The following is a 15,673-nucleotide window of genomic DNA, read 5'->3' as shown; positions in this document are numbered from 1 at the left end:
AAGGAACACAAAAAAATCGGGACAAGCAAGGGACTGCGGACTGGAATATGGCCATGTAGGCCAAGTCATACAATGGCCTAAGCATGGAATAACGCCAGTCAAACATGAACGGATTTGCGTGATATATCTAATCTTCTACATAATCAAAGTTTGTAACCTTAAAGGTGACCTCATGAGATTTGAACTTCATACTAGGCCTTCAGGGAACCAATGCCATTGTACCTCAACGAAGAGCTGGTACACCAGTGATATACTAGTTGACTTCATCTTTGAAGCGATCTAAAATTCATCGAAGGACAATAATCTAGATTGCACAACTTTAAGTCGAGAACATTGTGTAAACCGATGTAGGATTAAATACATGTCGGAACATTGTTTAAGCCTTAGCGTCTTCATCCGGTTAAGGATTTGAATTTATTCAAATCCAACTATAAGTATGGATTCAAATATATTCAAATTCAATCATAAGTTATCATAAATTTAAATCTAAATCTGTGCTAGGGTGCCCTTTAGTCCATATGATCCATGAGCTTAGTTAATTTTGAAACCATTTGTGCGTATCCTCGCGTAAGAACCATGAAAAATCTTTATCCTAAAGGATTTTCGCAAGCCCAACTCCGTTGCCCATCTCCGAGCCCATGGATTAGCCCGATATCACTTTCCCTCGGCCTCGCCGGTCACAGGAGGCTCGAGCGCAGGGCCTTCGCCGGTCTCCGTTTCTCCCAGAAAAAAATCCATCCATCCATGTCGACGAAACCGAACCAAGAACCCTCGAAGAAAATCTCCTCGAAACCCTAGATGTTCCCCCGATGCCAAGGTACTATCCTCCTCTCCTTCGATCCCTCACCCGCCGCCGATCGATCCATGCCTCCCGAACCCTCCTCCAATGGAACCTCCCGGATCTCAGCAGGTCGGAGCTCCTCGACCGGCTCTGCCGTATCCTGACCCTAGAGCGCTTCCACGCCGTCTCCAAGCTCCCCTTCGAGTTCTCCGACGACATCCTCGACGCCGTCCTCGTCAGGCTCCGTCTCGATCCCGGTGCCTGCCTGGGGTTCTTCAGAATCGCCTCGAAGCAGCAGTACTTCAGGCCCAATGCCCGATCTCATTGCAAGATTGTTCACATCTTATCCCGGGGGCGCATGTTCGATGAGGCTAGAGGGTACTTGAAGGATCTGGTGACTGTTCCCAGCGATAGATCATCCGTTTCCTATGTTTTTGACGAGCTTGTGAGGGTTTATAAGCTGTTCTCTTTCTCCCCGACGGTCTTTGATATGCTTCTGAAGGTCTACGCGGAGGGTGGATCCGTAAAGGAGGCTCTTTTCGTTTTTGATAACATGGGCAAGTATGGATGCAAGCCTAGTTCCAGGTCTTGCAACAGTCTTCTGAGTAGCCTGGTTAAATGCGGAGAGAGTCGCACAACGGCTCATGTATTCGAACAGATGGCCAGGGCAGGGATTCTGCCTGATGTTTTCACTGTGTCTATCATGGTTAATGCTTATTGCAAGGATGGGAAGATCCAGAAAGCTTCGGATTTTGTGTTAGAAATGGAACGGAAGGGCTTTGAGGTGAATCTCGTGACTTACCATTCGCTGATCAATGGCTACTGCAGTTTAGGACAGACGGAAACGGCAGTGAGAGTTTTCAGGTCGATGTCTGAAAGAGGCATTTCACCGAATGTTGTTACCTGCACACTGTTGATCAAGGGATACTGCAAGGAAGGCAAGGTTCAGGAAGCGGAGAGAGTTCTTAACAACATGAAAGTGGTAGCCGGTTTATCTGCTGATGAAGTTGCTTATGGTGTGCTGGTAAATGCTTACTGCCAAATGGGAAAAATGGATGATGCGATTAGGATTCGAGATGAGATGTCAGGTATGGGAATAAAAGCAAACGTAGTCATCTGTAATGCCTTGATTAATGGATATTGCAAGCTGGGAAGAATCCGCGAGGCAGAGAAAATAGTGGATGAGATGGAAAATGGGTACCTGAAACCAGATGCTTACAGTTATAATACTCTCTTAGATGGCTTTTGCAAGGAGGGTCTTATGAGCAAGGCATTTGAAATTTGTTACATGATGCTTCAGAAAGGTATTGAAGTGACAGTTCTAACCTATAATACCCTTTTCAAGGGCTTCTCTCAGGGAGGTGCCATGGATGATGCCTTGAAGTTGTGGTTCTTAATGCTGAAAAGGGGTGTGGCACCTAATGAAATTAGTTGCAGCACCATGCTGGATGGTTTTTTCAAAGCAGGTGATATTGAACGAGCCTTAAAGCTTTGGAAGGATATCCTAGCTAGGGGGTTTGCAAAGAGTCAAATCACATACAATACAGTGATCAATGGGTTGTGCAAGGTGGGGAAAATGGTAGAAGCGGAGGAGATTCTTAGGAAGATGGTAGATTGGGGTTGTTTCCCTGATAGCGTGACTTATAGGACACTGATTGATGGTTACTGTAAAGTTGGTGACATGCAGAAGGCTTTGAACGTTAGGGATGAGATGGAAAAGTTAGGATTCTCTCCTTCCATTGAGATGTTTAATTCTCTCATTACTGGACTCTTCAAATCTAAGACATCTGGCTGGGTCAATGATCTTCTTGTTGGCATGCAAGAAAAGGGACTGGCTCCCAATATTGTGACCTATGGAGCTTTGATAGCTGGCTGGTGTAAAGAAGGAATCATGGATAAAGCTTTTGAAGCATATTTTGAAATGACAGGGAAGGGTTTAACTCCAAATATATTCATATGCACTGCTCTTGTCAGTGGTCTCTATCGTCAGGGTAAGATTGATGAGGCAAATGTGTTGTTGCAGAAAATGGTAGATATCAACATGCTTCCAGATTATGAAGTTTTTAATAAGTCTTCTGATTGTAGTGCAAACAATCCCAGTATGCATAAAATTGCAAATCTCCTTGATGAAACTACAAAAGAAAATATTCAGCCTAACAACATTATGTACAATGTTGTCATCTGTGGGCTTTGCAAGTCTGGAAGGATTTTAGATGCAAAGATACTGTTCGCAAGTTTGCTACAAAGGGGCTTTGTACCTGACAATTTTACTTATTGCACTCTTATTCATGGCTTCTCAGCTTCAGGTAATGTAGATGAAGCTTTTGTATTAAGGGATGAGATGATGAAAAGGGGTCTCATTCCAAATATTGTTACATACAATTCTCTCATCAATGGCCTGTGTAAGTCTGGGAATTTAGATAGAGCGGTCAATCTTTTCCATAAGCTGCACTCAAAGGGTGTAACTCCTAATGTTGTTACATTCAATACATTGATTGATGGTTACTGCAAGTCTGGTAAAATTACTGAAGCATTCAAACTTAAGCAAAAAATGATGGAGGAAGGCATCAGTCCTACTGTTGTGACCTATACTACATTGATCAATGGTCTCTGCAGTCAGGGGGATACGGAAGCTGCCATTAAGATTCTTGATCAAATGGTTGAGAGTGGTGTGGACCCTAATTATGTGACATATTCTACATTGGTCCAAGGTTATATCAGATGTATGGACATGCATCAGATTTCAAAGCTATATGAAGAGATGCATATCCGAGGCCTTTTTCCAGCTGTTGCCTTCAAAGGAAACATGGGTCCTGCAGAACCCATGGCTGTGAAAGGAATCAAGCATGGCACCATTAATTTGTCTGAACATATTCATGCATATTAAGAAGTTGGGCACATCATGAATGTGCTTCAAACTATGAACAGAGTTTATCTGTTCCTGTCTTGCCCATTGCATGTATTCAAGTACTTGAAAGATTGATTACTTGCCACTGTATTTAGTGGAGTCAGGTACTAAATCATCACTTTAAGCTTCTATTATGCTTGTAGTTAATTTCCACTTATGCCTTGTTTTTTGATGCAGGAAATGCCAGATCGAATTTTGTTTATGTGGATGCGCAGCTGACATATTCTGAGGTTCTGTTTCTAGCAAATCGCTAGGTACTTTTTCGAGTTAATAGATTGTTTTATGTGTGGAGTGTATGAGTTTACTTGAAGCTTTTACTGGAAATCTCTCATATACGTCAGAATTGCAAAATATGTTCCAGAACTGCAGCTTATAATAGTTTATTGTTTCCAGTTCAACTCATTTATGGATGGAGGTAGAACATGAGTAGCCGCTTGTGGTGCTTCTCCAAATCCCTAGGTTCTAATTGTTTTGTTCATATGAGCTCTCATGTTTCCCACTGCTGGAAGAATGATGAAGAAATCCTCAAAATCCTGAAAATGGGATAAAATTTGCTGGTTATGGCTATGATTCTGTGGCACTGCAATCCCCACTTCAAGTATGCACTATTTACATTCAATATATTTCTTTTCACATGGTTACTTGATAAGTGTTAATGCTAAAGAGTTATTTGAAATCTTTTATCTATGAAGATGAAGAATAAACATCGATATGGAAGGTAGCTCTTATAGCAATGCCATATCTTCTCTCTGTATTAGATACATGCTAATTGTCTTTTAGGTTTTGCATACTTCCTGATTCTGTAGTTCAATCACTAATGGATGTCTTAGAAGAGAACAAGCTTTAGGAATCTTTTTTTGCCTCCCCAGTAAAGAAACAATATAATTGTTCAATAACTCATCGTAAATCCTAGGATATCAGGCTCCAACTTTGTCAATTTCCTAGTGTACATAATACCTCATGAACATGGTCTGCAAGTCTTGGTATGAAAAATCATATTCTTGCCTAAAGTTAGCTTAAATGTATTTTCACTCATTTTAGACACGTGGCAGTTCAGATGATTATAGCATTTACAAAACCAGTTCTTAAGGTGTCTGTTGTCTCATATTACTTCAAAAGGGTTACATCCGATATGTAGGATGAACCCTGAGGTCCATCAGTTAAGGAGATCAAAATCAGTTGCTGCAAAAAAAAAAAGCAGTAAGCTTTTAAATGGCAAGTCTTGACACTCGGATATTGTGTTTGATATTCTTGATTTATGTAAGAACTTCAAGTCGAATTCAAACATTTAACAGTTGATTGGCTAAAACTTATAATTCAAGGATGAACTAAATGAATGAGTCAATTAATAGAGGCTTTGCTTATTGTACAAGTCTTTGAGATGGATCTGTGGTTTGTATTAAAGATCTTCATAGTTTTAATTTTTGGAGATTGATACAGGTAACCAGTTGTACTATGCTGGATTCTAGGCATCTTCATTTTCCTTTTTTATCTTGATTTCTCTTATCTTCCCTCTCAGTTGCATTGATGTGAGTCATTATCATATAATCAAGTTATGCTATGATTTCAAATTTATAGGCTTTCCAACAGTGATTGTAAAGCTTGATAGTTAAAACTGGAGCATAAAAGACTATCTCCTATTAGAGAACCATGTTTCTTCTAAACTTATCTCTAATTTTCTTTATTCACATTAAAGATTATGAGAAGCCACATGCCGAGTTTCCATTCATGGTTGGGATGGATTTGAATTGCAATGATGCACATCAATATACTCCATTTGCAGTAGTTAATCACCTAAAAAGTCTGATTTGAATAAGGAATTGTCAGTTTTCTCTTAAAATAGAATTCATATATGATACTGTCTAGAGTTGCATTCAATCTTTTTCACTCGAGTTTCCCTTAGGCTCAGAAATGAAGGTATTAAAATGAAGGGAAGTCCTAAAGTGGATTCAGACTCGAGTTTCATCATGATTTATGTGACAAATGTGAGCTGTGATAAGGTACATGATATGGTTGGTGATAGCAGAAGCATCAAAAACCTTATTTAATTGTGAAAAGTCTACTTTGACTATGGAATTTACAGATTTCTCTATAACTGATGGAGGTAAACCCTATATCATAAGTTGTATCTGCTCTTAAAACAGAATCCTATATGATATATTGCCCTTGAGTTTCCCTTAATCCAAAAATGAAGATACTAAAATGAAGGAAAGGACAAAAATAGATTCAGACTCGAGTTTCATTAAGATCTGCATGACAAACTTGAGCTGTGATAAGGTGTGTGATATGGATGATTATAGCAGAAGCATCGAAAACCATATTTAGTTATGAAACAATTTGAATTCTGTTCATAGCTCACACACTCTGCATAACATTTCGCATTCTAACAGAATGCTGAACCAATTGTCATGAATAATCAATACCATTTCTCTTTCTGTGTCAAGAAATATGAAGATTTAGTATTGTATATCATCATCCCTATGACATGTGCATGTGCGTGAAATAATTTTTTAAATTTATAACTTTATTACATGCTAAATATTTGGTCTCCACTTTCTGTGCTTCCCGCCTCAAATTTTGCATAGATATTAGTTTTCATGATTAGTGAAGTTGACCTTGGTTTTTATCTTGCTAGACCTAAGTTGGTCTAATGCTTTTCTTAAATCATTGCTAATCTGATTTTCATTCTGTAATACGATGACATTGACTCCAGCTGCCAAGCAGCATTATGAACTACAGCAAACTTTCATCCTCAACATTTCCTGTTACAAAGCATTGCCAACAACAGGCATTGCCACTGACGTCCTATTGTGTGAATAGAAAGTGCAAGTGAATAATGCTTCCATTACTATCAAGCAATCAGTCATCTCTTGGCACTACTCTTCAGCTTATGAACTTGAGCTTGAAGCTGGATTAAGCTCCAACAGGAAAAACCAAAGTGACAGCAACACCTTGAATTTGCAAAGGTAGTGATAGTAGCAACTTGCAAAGGCCATCAATGTTTTTCAGCTTGCATCTCTACTGCTATTGTAAATATTTGTGACATACTAAGATAAACTCATGTTACAGGGTTTGAGAAAGTTTGCACTTCCTAACTTGAACGGCTTTGATGGCATATTTTGTCTTTGCAGCTCCATCAAGTGTACCAATTGGACAGATCGGATGCTGCATAGGACTGTGACAGCATGTGGGATCACAATGTGGAGGGGCCTCTTGCAAATTTCAGGTATATCTGTAACCATCCTTTGTAGGTCTCTGTTGTCAGTAAGAATTGGTAGCCAAGAAAATGATTTTAGCGGGTATGACAAGCAAACAGCCATAATTATAGAAATTTTGCTCGACTGCTAACCAACTGTGGATTCATGAGATGCTGGAATGCTAGATAAGGCCTTATCTAAAACCTTATTGAATTGAAATCTGTCAATTGAGTCAGCTTTCTTTTTGCAGGTTTCGGATCTGAATACAAACTGTGGTTCTTCTTGTAAGAGTCCTGGAAAGTCAGCCAGGCTGATGATAAAGAAAGGCCAAGCTGCTCGCAGTTAACAAAATACCAGAGGCCAATGGACCCAAAATCAATATGCCACCGTCGACCATCAAGAATTCCCAACTGTTATTGGCTCAGCCAGTTGATGGAGGATGCAAATGCCTGGATTGATTGACCCAGGCTCTTCTCGGTGATTGGAAAGATAGAGGCAAAGAAAGTTTAATTGCTTCACCAAACAATTGAGGGAATACTCGGTTAAAAAATATTGGCTCCCTAGTTCTGATATTCCTGCAGAAATTGAAAGTGGGCTGCGACAGCATTAATCACACGTCATGCGGATCCTTGACAATAATGTCGCTCAAGGAGTTTGAAGTCAAAACCTGCTGATACATGATCGGTAAAATTAAAAAAAAAAAAAAGAAAAAAGAAAAAAAAAGAAAAGAAGAAGAAGTTCCCATCGCACTTCTTTTGATTTCCTTGTGTATGGTCAGCCTGCTATTGCTTGTTTGTTTGTGTATGCGTGATGGTCTTATCAGGCAACCTGATCGGTACAGTTAGGGGAATTGCAATCTTGCCTTTAATGGGGTTTGAGTACTAGCATTCTGGATTCCAACTTGCATCATTGATGGCAACAGCAAGCAATTTGGATTTTGGACTGATCAATTGACATGCCACTTTTATTTTTCACACCCAAGATGGGAGACCTGTTGCCATACCAAATATGAACTTATAAACCACCTATTAAAGTAATCAAGGCTGCGGGCCGGCTTTCTTGGCATTCCAATGCTCTACGAATCTCAATGGGCTTGATTTCGATCCATCAGAGGAGTCACATCTAGGCTTTATGCAAAGTGACAAAACGATATCATTAGACCGGCTTTCTTGGCATTCATATACGCTCTACGGATCTCCGATGGAAGCGAGAAAATAGGAATATATGTATGTCATCGTTGCGGACCGTGGACTGGAGAGTCGGGGGCCGGTTTGTTTAGACGCTCGGTTCGGTTGGAAAGGAGGCCCGTCGAGCCCTTGTTATTGTGCTTGGTGCAGTTGCCCTTGCATCGTATCTTATTGACTTTTGGTGCAAGCCATGCCTTTGCCCTTGGGTTTCAATTAAATCGATATCTTTTTTTTATCTCCAAGGCCTTCTGAGGTGCGCTGTCGCTGCTGCTGCTGCTGCCTCGGACCTCCGATCCCGACCAGATCTCCGGCCTTTCTCTCCCTCTCCCCCGAGGTTCGTCCCTCTCTCATCGCATCCGCCACCGATCCCAATTCGAAAACTAAATCCCTCTTTGCCTCTCTCCTTTCAATCACCATTCGCGAGCCCACCCTATTACCTATCATCTGCCCCTTGATCACCCACCTTTCTTCAGAGATCGACGGATTTCTCCTTCTCCGGCCGACGATTTACTCTAATTCTCTGTGTTAATTCTTTGTTTTACTACTTATGAATCCAGCTATTATTGTTATGTTTTTATAGCCTTGTTTTTTCCTGTTTGATTCGGTATAGATTCGTTCTCTATTTATTTATGCAAACGAATTTACTACCTGCATGCAAGCAAACAGACTAGGTTTAGGTACTCGAACTGCCTGTAAATCCATCGACTTTCTTTCTCCTTTCGTTCTCTATTTTTAAAGATCTGTTTCTCCGGCAAAATCTTTGCTTAAAACGATGCATAAGTTAACATAGGGAGCCAATTCTTCTTTCAAGCTGATTGTACTTTAAGTACTGGAAGACGAAAGCATTTGCATTGTTTTAAAAGGGTATAATGTTTGAAGATGAGATCAGAGGCTGGGTTGTAAAGATTCAACTATTTTTAAGTTGATGATTTGTTGGAAATTCTTACTAGTCCAATTTCAAATTTCTTGAATGTGAAAGCCTGTGAAACATCAAATCCAAACTATTAGCTTTTGGTGCAGCATGCGTGAGGCATTCATCCTTCTCATTCAATATTTTACCATTACCCATGTTAAGACTCTTCTCATGACTCATGCAAGATGTTTTTATGGACCTTGGCCTACTTGATGATAGCTAACTTCCGAAAATCATGCAGGTTTCAAAGATGCATGGTTGAAATTATTTTTTTAATTTGATACCTATATTATCGATCTTCATCTGAAAATTATACACTCTAATTAGATTTTTCTCATAGATGTTTCAATCATTCTATACGCGCGCGCGCACACTAACTTCGCTGGATTTTATGAAGGAGGAGGCCAAGGGAGAAAGCCTCCTTAAGTTGGGATTTTTCCATGATTCGATCTTTTCCGTTCGTCAACAAAACATATAATTCATTAAGTGTAGGGATTTGTATTTGCCTTTTTCAGTCCAATGACATTTCTGGGACAAGAGTTGATTGTAAGAATCTAAAATATCTCCATCACGTCAACAGTGTGCTGATTATGTACTTTTTGGTTATATTGTGTCTCCCTTGTTTCTCTTCTTGCTTAGGTTATGAGTTTTACTCTCGTTTGGTCGCGTTATAATAGATGCCATTGGATTTAGGTAGAAGTCAATGTTTTGTTGTGTTACCATAGTTGATTGCTTGATTTACAAGAAATGGAGAAAGTTTATAAAAGGTTTTAATGAACTTGTAGTTGGTCCACCCAAGCCGCTGAATATATTTCTTTTTATAATGAATTCTGCACAAATAAGTTTTTACTAAAGTATACTCAACAGTTGTTTTGTGTTCATCATAAGCTGAGGTATCTCCCATGTATGAACAATGTTTGTGCCAATTTACTTAATATCAAGTAGCAATTACTTGATGATACTTACATAGCCCTACATTGTCCGTCTATTTGTAATTTTTTGTTCCTTAAATCTCACGCCTGCTTATCCAAATGTTGGCTGAGATATTTTTCTGGTAACAAAATATTACCAGATGTTGGGCATATTTCCTTAATGTAATCGGCATGTATTGTGACCTATGTCAAAACTTTAAACTTGTCGCATTTCTTTACCTTTCTTCTAAAGGATCAAATTATCTTCATAAACTATATATCAAGTTGGTTTAGCTACTGTTTTTAAATTTATCCTGAGTTCTTCTTCTTTTATATATATATAATTATCCGCTGGTATAGCCTTATTTTTGCATGTGTGGTTATTTGTGATGTTCAAAATAGAAGTAGGGTGCTTATATCCTCCCCTCCCTCTTGATTTTATGCAGGGCAAAAGATTTTCCAGATTTGCATTCTGCAGGTACTTTTAGTGTTGTTATGGCACAAGTAATGTAGCACAACCATCAGATTAAGCGGCACAAGTAATCACATACAGGGAGTGTTATTGTCACCTGAATTTTAGCTGTTCAAGATGAATGGTTCTACTTCTAATGAAGGCAAATATTTGATTGGAAACCGGAAGCAGATGGAGGCTTGTGAGCCTCTGAATTCAAAAAATCGACCAAAACGCTGCCGTTTAACTCCATTGAGGGTATTCAGGGGTGTTCTATGTTTGGTGATATTACTTTCAACTGCGTTTATGATGTTAATATATTGGGCCCCTGTGACTGCTCTTTTATTGCGTCTTTTTAGTGTACATTACAGCAGGAAGGCAACCTCCATTCTATTTGGAACATGGCTATCTTTGTGGCCTTTTCTGTTCGAGAAAATTAATAAGACAAAGGTAGTTTTTTCTGGTGAAAGTGTTCCTGAAAAGGAGCGAGTATTGCTTTTTGCTAACCACAGAACTGAAGTTGATTGGATGTATTTGTGGGATCTTGCATTGAGAAAGGGTCGCTTGGGATATATCAAGTATATTCTTAAGAGCAGTCTGATGAAATTGCCTATATTTAGCTGGGGATTTCACATTTTAGAGTTCATTCCAGTAGAGAGAAAGTGGGAAGTTGATGAAGCAATCATGTGGAAAAGGCTTTCAGCTTTCAAAGATCCCCAAGATCCACTCTGGCTTGCAGTTTTTCCAGAGGGCACTGACTATACGTAATATCTCCTTTCTATTTCTTCTATCATCCCTTGGTTGCAGAAATGCAACAAGTGTTTTTTAGTACTTTTCTTGACGAATAAACTGATTGTCCTTCTAGGTATTTAGTTCTTATACATTTTCTGAAGGGTGTTAACTATGAGAAATATTAAATTAAAAGAAGAAACAAGCTATTCCTCCATTTATTGTAACCAACAATTTTAATTGCTCAGTCAACATCTGAACTAATAAATTACAACATCTATGTGATACCATCTACCAGCTTCTATTTATACAACCTCTAATTGTTTTCCTATCCCAGTGAACAGAAGTGCATCAAAAGCCAGCAGTTTGCAGCTGAGAATGGCTTACCAATCCTCAGAAATGTGCTTCTTCCCAAAACAAAGGGTTTCAATTCTTGTTTGGAAGCTCTCAGGAACTCCTTAGATGCAGGTAGGTTGTTTCTTTCCATTCCTAATTTCCTCTTTCATGCAGAATGTGATGTCTTTGTCTTGGCTCACTGCAGCATTTGAATTGGCAATGTCATTCTTGTGCTCTAACTTCTAAATATATGCACATTTATTCATGTACAAGCTGTCATATTGTACACCCATATGCATCGTCGTGGCCTGTTCCTGCCTTCATTGAATAAAACTTGTATAATTTTAATTGGTTTTGCATCATTTCAACCTTGTTTCTTCAACCCCTTGGCTTTTCTTTGCAAATGCATGCACATGCACTTACACGTACACAGTCATGCTCATGCACACAGATTTGATGCCCAAACAGCCTTCTGGTATTATACCAAAAAAAATCCCTCATGCATGCCTTCATCAAACTCAGGTTTACTCTCTCTCCCTTTTTTTTTTTGAGCAAGGTTGTTGTAGGATTCAATCTCATTTATCTTCCATTAAGGTCTAGTGGTCATATTATCTATACACTCCGTATACTTAGTTTTGGCTCAACCAAGATTTGATTTTCGAACTTCAAGCATTCACCCTCATTTATCTTCTATTAATTGACACTATTTTCGTAAAATATAAACCTTATGGTCCTTTTCAGGATATCAGTAGTCAGTTATAAAGCATTCACCCTCAACTATAAAGTCTTGCTATTGTTAATGACTGCATTGATAATCCTTTTGAGTTCCTCCATGGTGTGCTTTTACTTTATTCGTGTTATAAAATTCAAATTTCTTTCTTAATGTTGATGTGTCGAGCTCTAAATTCCACAAGAATCATTAATCTTGCTCCCTTCCTAAATGTGTTACGAGTTTCTTTATTTTTCTCTTTAAAACTAGTCAATAATAGTCCTGTCCCATAGAGCAGAAACCATGAATTTTTAGCATTAGAACTCCTAAACCTGTGAGATAATTCACCTTACCTACACTTTTCCGTTCTGGTTCTCCTGCATCTTATATCTGACTTATAGAGGTACTCTCCACACCCCACCTCCACTCCCCCCCCCCCACCCAAAAAAAAAAAAAAGCGAAAAAAATGTTACAACATTTCTTGATGTAGATAAAGAGTTACAAATTTGCGATATGTTACATGAATCGAAGTTCTAACTAATAGTCCCATTACCTAGAACTCTATAGGTGGAGTTCTTTTATCCATCGTTAGGTTTCTTGATGAAGAGTGCTGTTTTCCTTTTTCTTTGTCCTTTTCTGTACAAGGTACCTGTTCCTATGTGTTTGGTACCAAATGCATGTAGCAATATGTTGTCAAATTCTAAGTGAGCAAGTGCTTCTCATATTTCTGCTTATTGAAGGCCGCTTCAATTATTTTGCAGATATGATATAGTCATAATGATTGGCAATTAGTCTTGTTTCAGTTGATTGATTGTTGAAGATCTTTTTGTCGGGGGTGACTGGCCTGGTATCTTTGAAATTTGGTTATGATTGTAACTCATGTGCTGGCCTTGATATCCTTGCCTTTGGACATAAGGAATACAAAACTTTGGAAAGACTAAATTGCCCACTCCCTTTTTCTTCTCTTTCTATTAAATCGATGAGTAACTTGTGGTCCACCTACACTTACATTCATAGGTTCTTGAGGCTGCATAGTACAATCTCAGCAAATGACTATGCACTGGACTTGTAGCTGAATCATAAGTTTCTGTACGTTCTCAGGCATTTAATAGGTGAGAACATAATCCATGCTTATCCATTATGTCATTGGCTACCTATTCCCCCATTAAATGCATACAGCCTCTTACTATGCTTAGGAAGATCTTAAATCTATCAAGTGTATCAAGCCTATTATAATAGTAAGAGTTCAGTATGTGCTTCCTCGAACGCTCCCTATTCACATTTTCTCCGGCTTCATTATATTTGTAGTCTGACTATACTTGGATAAATTCTCACGTGAACTGTTAGTTAGGGCTAAAACGTTGCTGATGCTATAAGTTAATACATTGCCTAACAGTTTCTGTTGCTTTTGGAGCAATTCTTACTTGAGAGAGTCACTAAAAATACCCAAGAAGAGTTATCACTCCTTTCAAATAACTAATGTTACTTGAGAATGGCTTCTGATATGCAACGCTTTGTTTTGGAGCCAATATGGTGCTAAATATTATGCATTATGTGAAGCTTCAGTCAATTCTTCATATCTTATCACTTAGTGAGAAGACTCATCACATCCTTGAGTTGTGATATCTTTAAGACTTTTCATTGCAGAAGCAACCCCTCATTGCTTGATGTTGGACCTAGTACTTCGCTTTTTTGAGATGTTCTATTCTTCATATGACCTTCTTCTAGTCTTCTCTGAAAATATTTTATTTTTTAATCTTTGTTTAAGAAAGGACATGTATTTAAACCTTTTTTATATTTCTGTGGTCAGTGATGAAAATTAGCTGTTTCATTGTCAACAATGGAAAACCACATTTTTTATCTTTGGACTGCTCTTGATCCCCTCCCTCTCTTTGATCCACATATGATGACATCTCTACCTGTTGATCCTATGCAGTTTACGATATCACCATTGGTTACAAACACCGTTGTCCGCTTTTTATTGACAATGTGTTTGGTGTGGATCCTTCTGAAGTCCATATACATGTCCAACGCATCCTGCCTCATGAAATCCCAGCATCTGAAAATGAGGTAGCCGCATGGTTGATAGAGAGGTTCAGGCTCAAGGACCAACAACTCTCCGATTTTCTCTCTCTAGGGTATTTTCCTCACCAAGGAACTGAAGGAGATCTATCAACACCAACATGCCTGGTGAAATGTTTTGTGGTAATTACTTTGACTAGCATATTCATATACCTTACACTTTTCTCATCTGTTCTGTTCAAAATTTATGCATCATTAAGCTTTACTTTACTTTCATTTGTAACCTACTTTGGTATACAACCACAACCAGTATTAGGTTCTGTGAAGGGCTTGTTCTGTGGCAAGAAAACATGCTAGATCAGATCATGTAACTTTGTGATTATTTGTGTTTCAACTGAAAATTGTTATTTCTGTGCTACTAGGTTGGTGAAGTAGTTTCTTTTTGTTACTAGCATTATTATGTTCCAGCACCAAATTTGTAGACTGTATCATTGTGGAGTAACCTTTTTCAAAAATTTTGTTAGCCAAGAGATGTTGCAGGAATTCTAAACACAAATACCTGAGAACCTTGTTCTTGTGGTTAAAATTATCTTTGTTTGTGTTTTTTCAACAAAGAAATACGTTGAGGTTTTCCTTGAGGTATGGCCTAGAGTGTTGCCGCTCATGAGGGAATATTGAATATGCCTGTGCATGCATTTTTTAGATCGCAGAATAGATATGACATTTGTGAAGTATTATCATGCACGGCTGCTGTTAGATGGACAAGCCTTGATAGCCACATGCATAGGAAATTTATGTTCTTTTCATAGACTAATTTCAGTTTCTTTATGAACTAGATGTTGCATAAGGAAAGAATAACTCTTCTAAGCAAATAGTACATTCCATGCTGTGTTTGACATGCTCGACGATAGTTATTACTGTGAGTGAAATGCCATCACATCCAGAAGCTAACACAAGTTAACATCCAATTCTTTCTAGATTAAGTTGATACAGCACAATAATACGTACCGTAACATGATAATTATCAGTGTAAGCTAGACTGAACATCATGTTGACCTGATATATTCCACAAAAACCTTTTAGTTTACGGTTTCAGCCAAAAAATGTGTAAATCTTCTCCCTCAGCAACCTTTTCGTCATTGTCTGGTTTAGAACCTGAAATATGTAGGTGTCTGAGTGACACAAGCCAGAATCCTCCTCAAAAAAAAAAAAAAAAGAAGGATGCTGGCCAGAATTCATTGTATTTGATGTTGAAGACTTGAGTACTCTACAAATGCATGAGGTCTTTAGTTAGAATGTAGCTAACCGCTCCAAAATGTCCATGCTGCAAGAGGCTGTTGTTCAGCAGCTTGAGAAAAAAAATGGCATCAAGATTCAAGGTAAATGAGTCTTGTGTCTCCAGACATAATTAATTCTGATTGCATCAACTTAATCGATTTTCATATAATCTGCTTGGTATTTAAGGTATCAATCTTGAACTTGAGAGAGACTTTTTTTTTCATAGCATTAACTTCCAGCAATCTGAAGCG

The 15,673-nt window shown here is 38.5% G+C and overlaps 2 protein-coding genes across 3 annotated transcripts; both read left to right on the top strand.

Annotated features, from left to right (window-relative positions):
- The first annotated feature begins 626 nt into the window (after window positions 1-626).
- LOC103707499 (putative pentatricopeptide repeat-containing protein At1g19290) lies at window positions 627-7,428 on the top strand. Its single transcript, XM_008792013.4, has 6 exons — window positions 627-3,793; window positions 3,867-3,943; window positions 4,083-4,287; window positions 6,403-6,655; window positions 6,821-6,915; window positions 7,137-7,428. Exon 1 carries the CDS (start codon window positions 810-812, stop codon window positions 3,666-3,668), a length of 2,859 nt encoding a protein of 952 aa, XP_008790235.1. The 5' UTR covers window positions 627-809; the 3' UTR covers window positions 3,669-3,793; window positions 3,867-3,943; window positions 4,083-4,287; window positions 6,403-6,655; window positions 6,821-6,915; window positions 7,137-7,428.
- LOC103707498 (probable 1-acyl-sn-glycerol-3-phosphate acyltransferase 4) lies at window positions 7,219-14,730 on the top strand. 2 transcript variants are annotated; one of them, XM_008792010.4, is made up of 4 exons: window positions 7,219-7,570; window positions 10,344-11,112; window positions 11,415-11,545; window positions 14,059-14,730. In XM_008792010.4, the coding sequence occupies exons 2-4, from the start codon at window positions 10,487-10,489 to the stop codon at window positions 14,499-14,501; spliced, it is 1,200 nt and encodes a 399-aa protein (XP_008790232.1). In that variant the 5' UTR covers window positions 7,219-7,570; window positions 10,344-10,486; the 3' UTR covers window positions 14,502-14,730. The 2 variants fall into 2 exon arrangements, with proteins under 2 accessions (XP_008790232.1, XP_008790233.1); XM_008792011.4 differs by lacking the exon at window positions 7,219-7,570 and adding an exon at window positions 7,590-8,407.
- The last annotated feature ends 943 nt before the right edge of the window (window positions 14,731-15,673 follow it).

This window comes from Phoenix dactylifera, chromosome 6 (assembly GCF_009389715.1).
Source record: "Phoenix dactylifera cultivar Barhee BC4 chromosome 6, palm_55x_up_171113_PBpolish2nd_filt_p, whole genome shotgun sequence".
Classification (NCBI taxonomy): Eukaryota; Viridiplantae; Streptophyta; class Magnoliopsida; order Arecales; family Arecaceae; genus Phoenix; species Phoenix dactylifera.
The sequence above is the reverse complement of the archived record's forward strand: the minus strand, read 5'-3'. Positions and strand labels throughout refer to the sequence as shown.

Coding starts and splice junctions, on each gene's coding strand:
- LOC103707499 (XM_008792013.4), top strand. CDS start 810: ATGCCAAGGTACTATCCTCCTCTCCTTCGATCCCTCACCCGCCGCCGA.
- LOC103707498 (XM_008792010.4), top strand. CDS start 10,487: ATGAATGGTTCTACTTCTAATGAAGGCAAATATTTGATTGGAAACCGG. Junction 11,113..11,414: donor CCAGAGGGCACTGACTATAC/GTAATATCTCCT, acceptor TTCCTATCCCAG/TGAACAGAAGTGCATCAAAA. Junction 11,546..14,058: donor CAGGAACTCCTTAGATGCAG/GTAGGTTGTTTC, acceptor GATCCTATGCAG/TTTACGATATCACCATTGGT.